General features: G+C 45.2%; 1 protein-coding gene across 1 annotated transcript in view; it reads left to right on the forward strand.

The window, feature by feature from the left end:
* The first annotated feature begins 910 nt into the window (after nt 1-910).
* The window catches only part of LOC124696212 (pumilio homolog 5-like), a 17,053-nt gene continuing 11,331 nt past the window's right edge, over nt 911-6,632 (forward strand). The window contains exon 1 of the mRNA XM_047228972.1: nt 911-1,027. Coding sequence (XP_047084928.1) covers nt 911-1,027 — 117 coding nt within the window. The remainder of the gene's footprint in view (nt 1,028-6,632) is intronic.

The following is a 6,632-nucleotide window of genomic DNA, read 5'->3' on the forward strand; positions in this document are numbered from 1 at the left end:
GCATAGACTCTTCAGTTACTCGGCATGGCCCAAATAATATGCAACCTTTTCTGTGTTATACCTTTTCCGGAACTTTGCTTCTGTGACTTCTGAGAGATGGGCCTAGATTGTACCCCTTGTGTAATATGGCCATCCAGAATGTCCAGCCTTTTATATCTCTTGGGCCACCTGTGTATAGAAGCGAGAAAACAAATCGAATGCCTTTTCATGGTATCTATATCTATATCTATACCTAATAATAAAGAAAATAAGGCTTCTTGTTGGTCCGTCTTTTATTGCCCTTTATTTTCCTGTTATTTACCCCACCTGCCACCGACAAGTCAAGAAAACGTTTCGTACCTCCGCCTTCCTAGAAAAACAGGACGTATACGTAAAGAAATAGCACTCTTCCGTTGTTGACCTATCACCTAATCACGTGCCTTTGTCTCAAAAAAAAAACCCTAATCACGTGCCTGGTCAAGTCGAACCGGCCAAACAATGGCCCTACCTATCATGGCAGGAGGAGTTCCAACCGGCCTCGAGGAGGAGATCGTTTCCGCAATATCTTGCCTCCTCATCCTGATCCAAATAAAATTCCAATATATATAGCCCGCCTCCTCCCAGTTTGATTAAAATCATACGCCCGTGTCTCGTCGCGTCAGCCTGTCCCGCTCTAATCTAAACCGGACCAACAATCTCGCCCCAGCACAAAATCTGGCACCGTGGTTCGATCTGATCAGCACGAGGAGGAGCCGAGGAGGTGGAGCTACAGGCTGACGTCGCACCTAGAGGATGCGCAACTGACGCACCCGCCAAGGTCGATCCGCGGCCGATGCTGTGATGGCGCACCGCCGCACCAGTGGTGCAGCTGCTCCCGGCGCGCCCATCTCGCTCTACGGACGGGGACGCGTCGCCAGCAAACGCAAAGACCATGAGCCTCATCACGTGGGAGGTGCTCGGGCATCAGCGGCCGGAGGCGATGTTGCTGCCCATCCGATGGTCGAAATTTACTGTGTATTATGAAGAAGAAAAAAAAGGCGTCAGCACGGTGAGTTGCTGAGTGCTTTAGGGTTATGTTCCTCCTCTGTGGGGTACATTTTCATCTTCAGCCCGTGTCAGCGATGAAGTATCAGGTCGAGCTCGCCGGCGGCCGACGACATGGCGGAGGCGGTTGCCTGCACGACAACATGAGGATCCACTCCTGCGCGATGAATTTGGCCAAGGGGATTAGAATTTGTTTGATTGTTTCGTACATGCAGATGCGGATGTCGATCTGTTTGGGCGAGCGGACCATATTTAGACCACGATGAATCCATTGCAAACTATACGTCATGCCCGCTGATGGTATTAATTAATCTTCTGAAAAAGACCGCTGATGATGGCCCAGGCCCTAAGAGTTCATGCTCGTTTGATTTATCTACATTGATCTCTTTTGGCTGCAGCACAGGACCAAGCACACCAGTTTGGATCGGCAAAGCGACCAGGTCATAGCGTTCCTCACCTCCTTTGTTATTTTTTCATTCTTTCATCACTGAGCAATCATGACATTTTCTTGACATGCGATTCAAAATATACATGTATATTTCATTTAATTGTCGTTGCACAAGATTGAGAAGAAGTTCATCATTTTCTTCTTCCGAAAGCAGCTCAATTGCAGTGGAAAACAAAAGTGCAGTGTAGGTGTGAAGTTCAATTTTATTTGTGGAAGCGTCAGAGCTATTTCCATGTGTCTAGCAGAGACACACAATAGCAATTAAAAATTTCTTTTTCAGCGTTCATTATTTTTCATGTTTACATTTTCGTCTCTCCGAAAAACGTGCAGCAGCAATGCACGTGCATTACTTTTCATAGTTAACACCATTACAAGTATGCGATATTTGAAGTGGATGCTGTGAGGGGCTCGCAATACAATTATTTTAGAATTAATTATGTACATCATTAATGTAAGAAAGCATGTCCACCATTAAGGATTGTTGTAGAGTTTGAGTATTTTTTCTCCCGATGCAACGCACGGGCATATTTACTATCTATATCTATACCTAATAATAAAGGGAGAAACGTTTCCGTGGTTTCCTCTATTTGGTCCGTTGGTAGGTTTCGTCTGTTTGGTCCGTTGTTAGGTTTCGTCCGCTCCCCTTTGGACGGTCTTTCACAGGTTTGCTTTGTTCGATCCTTGGTTGGTTTGGTCCCGGATGAGTCGTTGCTGGGAGGAGTCCTTTCCGGTTTCAGTGTCAGCATCTCAACATATATAAAGTGAGATTGAGCGAGGCTGCCTCCTATCAAAATCAGATTGAATCCCATCGAAAACAATCTGGCAAGATCGCCTCCTCCTGAAAAATAGATCAAATCCCGTCGAAACAATCTGTCCCGCATCTTGATTACAACCGGAGAGCAGGAAGGACAAAGGCCACACACATGAAGGACATGCACCTACGCGACAGGCTGGGTAGTGGAAATCACGCCCACGAGGCCAAGGGCACCTTCAGCGACTTCCTCAATGCCACACCTCGCCGCGCCTCGCCGGGACCTGACACAGGAGCGGATTTATCAAAGAACCGAGAGACCTGACACTCCGGTAGGCTTCACCATGTTTTGCGACGCGATTACCGCCCGTGCCTCCAAGAGCATCTGCCGAGGGCCTTCTACCAATCGATCTTAAAAATCATGAGGGATAGGATGCGGCGCTGCGGTAATTGTCATGGCAAGGCGAGCCAGAGATCGGCATACTGACACTTCGGCGGGCGACGCAGCTCTTAGAGACTCTGTGCGGGTGCTGAATTGTAATCTTACAATCTTATTACTACTCATGGTTGGGGCGACGGCCAGTTGCTGAAAACCCGCTAGGGCGAGGAAGGGCGGCCACCCCTACCTTGAATTTTGCCCCCAAAAAATCGACAATATGTATGCATCTTTAGCATTGGCAGCATATCGTGTTAGCTGCAGTTCGTCGGTAGCCAGTTCGTCTGTTCCAGCCTTAACAAGGGAGTTTTTTTCTTAGAGAAAGTGGAAAGGAAGAGGTGGCAGATGAGCACTTTCCCGGGCAGTGCGTGTCTCCGGCCTCTGGGCTAGGTCGCACAGGCGCAAGCTCGCGTAGGCGCTGGCCGTGGGTCACCAGAAAATGAAAAGGAAGGGAACAAGAAAGGTAATTTATTTATAAAATTTAGCATGTGTGTGCTCTCTGCTCTGCTCGGTGGCTAACTCCAGTGCAAGGAATTGTTTAATTAGCCAAGTGTTTTCTTTGCAAATTAGTGATATGTTTGCAATTGTGTGCATCGGTGGACCATGGCTATGGGCTGTTGCAGATAATCGTCTATCACTAATTGTGCTAATTGTGAATTAGTATGAACACGATTGTAAGTGACATTTTTATATTGCTAGGTTAATTAAGTTTCTTTCTCTGTTGTGCTAATTAAGTGATTATATTGGATAATATATCATACGACGCAGATTTTCTGCCTATGATGGTAGCGGTGCATAGGGTGCGAGCCGTTGGATATTGTTATGTGATTTGTGTTACCGTTAGCTTTGGTTAACGTTCGTTTTCCATGAACGATCTAATTTTTTTGTTGTTTCCCGTTCGTTTCAAATAGAAAAAATCATTGCCGCCCACGAAAAGAAAGTCACACCCGTCCATGAAAAGAAAGTCCACGAGAAAAAAAATCAAACCCGTCCATGAAAAGAAAGTCACACCCATCCATGAAAAGAAAGTCCACGAGAAAAAAATCAAACCCGTCCAGGAAAAGAAAGTCACACCCTTCTATGAAAAGAAAGTCCACGAAAAGAAAGCCACACCCATCCACGAGAAGGAAGTCACACCCGTCCACGAAAATAAAATCATACCCATCCATGAAAAAATGTCATGCCCATCCACAAAAACAAAGTCACACCCATCCATGAAAAGGAAGTCCACTAAAACAAAGTCACACCCGTCCATGAAAACAAAGTCACACCCGGTCATGAAAAGAAAGTCCATGAAAACAAAGCCACAACCGTCCATGAAAAGATAGTTGCACCCATCCACGAAAACAAAGTCCGCGAAAAATTATGTATAGGAGAAAGAAGAATGTTGGTGGGCAACACCGTTAGTTTAGATTGAAGGTCCAAAATACAGTATATGATAATTCAATGGATGGATTAGGGTGCACCGCTACCACCGTGGGTACCCCACTATTTTGCATATATCATATTCCCTCATTTCAAATAAACATCTCGATTTTTGTAGATACAAGTGTATCTATAATTAAAATGAGTTTATATACATTCGTATCTAAGCAAAACTGAGTCACTTATTTTAGAGCGGAGGGAGTAAACCATATGTGTCCGTGCTTTCCATTATAGAACATAAAAAATATATCTTTACAATTTTTTCGATCCCAAATTCTTCATCCGCCACTAGCCACAACCATTCTATCTACAAACAAAATATTTAAAGTAATGATTCTAGATCAATTAGATGAACATATATTAAACATGATTGTCTAATTAGACATGTTTAAAGATTCGTTATTGTGATGTACCAAGCAACGCCTAAAGGGATTTAGAGGCCTCAGAGGATGCAACTTTCAACTCCTGTTCTCTAACAGTTGCACCTTCACTTCGAACGATCTATATGGATGATCCCTGAGATCAATGCACTAGGTGTCGAAGTCAGAATCACAAAAATGAATCCTTAATTTTATTTCCGTTGCAACGCACGGGTATTTTTGCTAGTCACAACCTACAAGCATGCATCTCTACGGCGTCCTCTGCAGCCGTTATACGAGCGCCGGCGCAAAATAAGAATTGAGAACATGCCCATGCGCAGCCGTACATCCCAAACATCGCCCCTAATACATTTTCATATATATTTTAAATTTAAATAATAAATATACTGTGATAATTTATTACCACTTAAACAAATGGTGTACATAATTAAACAAGTTCAATATAGCACACAAATAATTAAGGTTTATCAAACCACACAAATTAAAAAATTATGCAACCACACAGTGATGCTCTCTTGCACTCTTCTTATGAAAGCTAACCTATGACTCACGGTATTTGCCTCACGAGATTAAATTCCATTATTTTTCTATCTCTCTTTTCCTGATCTTCTCCTAGCGATGGATACTCTTCTAGCATTACCTAACCAAATTAAGCCTGGTGCAATCGGTAACTTGTGAGCGTTTTGACGGTGCTTTGCAGCGTATAGGCATGGCTTTTTCTGGGAGATTGGAAACAAATCATGGAAGTGGGGCCATGGCTTTTTCGCTACTGTGCTTTGATGGTGGAAGCTTTTGATGGTGCGTCGATCAAGCCAAATATTCCGAACAGTGTGCAAGTATGGGCTCAAATTCACAAGATCCCGCCGCCGTTTCGCAACAAGGAGGTCCCCTCGCAGCTTGCTACGCGAGTAGGAGAGATAGTAACAGTTGATGTCAATGCTGCGCAGACTAGAAACAGTGCATTCCATAGGATTCGGGTGAAGCTAAACCCTTCAAAGCCTCTGACCCGTTTCGTGCCTCTGGTGATGGAGGTGCAGAGCGGATGTTCCTTCAAGTGAAGTATGAGAAGATGCCAAAGCACTGTGAGCATTGCGGCTTAATGGCACACACCTATCTAGAGTGTGATGGTTTCGTTGCATAGAAAATAAAAAATTTCCTACCGCAAAGACGAATAAATCCAAGATCTAATCTATGGAAAAGCCAAGATCTAATCTACAAGATCGGAGCAAGGAGATGGAGATGAGACTAACCCTCGAAGATTCCAAAGCCTACGAGATTAATCTCGTTGTTGATGTAGACGATCGTTCCCGGTGCTGCAATCTGGCAGCACTTCCGTACTCGGTCGCGCGTACGGTGTCGATGAAGCCCGTCCTCTCCCCGTTCCAGCGGGCAGCGGAGGTGTGGTAGATTTCCACGGAATCCCAGCAGCACGACGGTGTGGTGGTGGTGGTGGAGAAGAAATACTGCAGGGCTTCGCCTAAGCCTGCGCAGTATATGGAGGAGAAAGAGAGGTGGGCGGCTAGGGTTTGTGGATGGGTGTTGTGGCCGGCCACCCCCTCCCCTCTTTATATAGGGGGAGGGGTCGGCCTAGGGTTCCCCCTTGACCCCACCTATCCCTTGGCCGGCGCATGGGGGAGCTTTCTTCCCCCTCAAGCCTTCCCCTTTATCTCTTCGTTTAAACACTTTATTTTAGAGATAGATCTTATCTCTAGATTTTAAACCATTTAAATTTAGAGATAGATCTTATCTCTAAGGGGTAGGCCAGCCTGGGCCCACATGTCATAGTGGGTGATACGTCCATTTTGCATCACTATTTTATATCATAATTTACTGTTATTCATTGATATATTTCACATTTAGAGATGATACTTATGTTATTTCATCTATTTTGCATGTTTCATGATTATTGGAGAATTATTCACCGGAGCCAGAATTCTGCTGGAAAAAGCACCGTCAGGATACAATATTTTTGAAGATCAATAATTGACGGAAAATATACTGAAGCTCCTATTTGTCCAGATGACGGAGCCAGCCAAGAAGGGAGGCCGAGGAGGGCCGCCATGGGCCCTCCCCATAGGCCGACGCGGCCACCAGGCCAGGCGCGCCGCCATGTGGGGAGGCGGCCCACGACCCCCTCAGCCATCTCCCTTTCGCGTACTTCATCTCCCG

This window comes from Lolium rigidum, chromosome 3 (assembly GCF_022539505.1).
Source record: "Lolium rigidum isolate FL_2022 chromosome 3, APGP_CSIRO_Lrig_0.1, whole genome shotgun sequence".
NCBI classification, from domain to species: Eukaryota; Viridiplantae; Streptophyta; class Magnoliopsida; order Poales; family Poaceae; genus Lolium; species Lolium rigidum.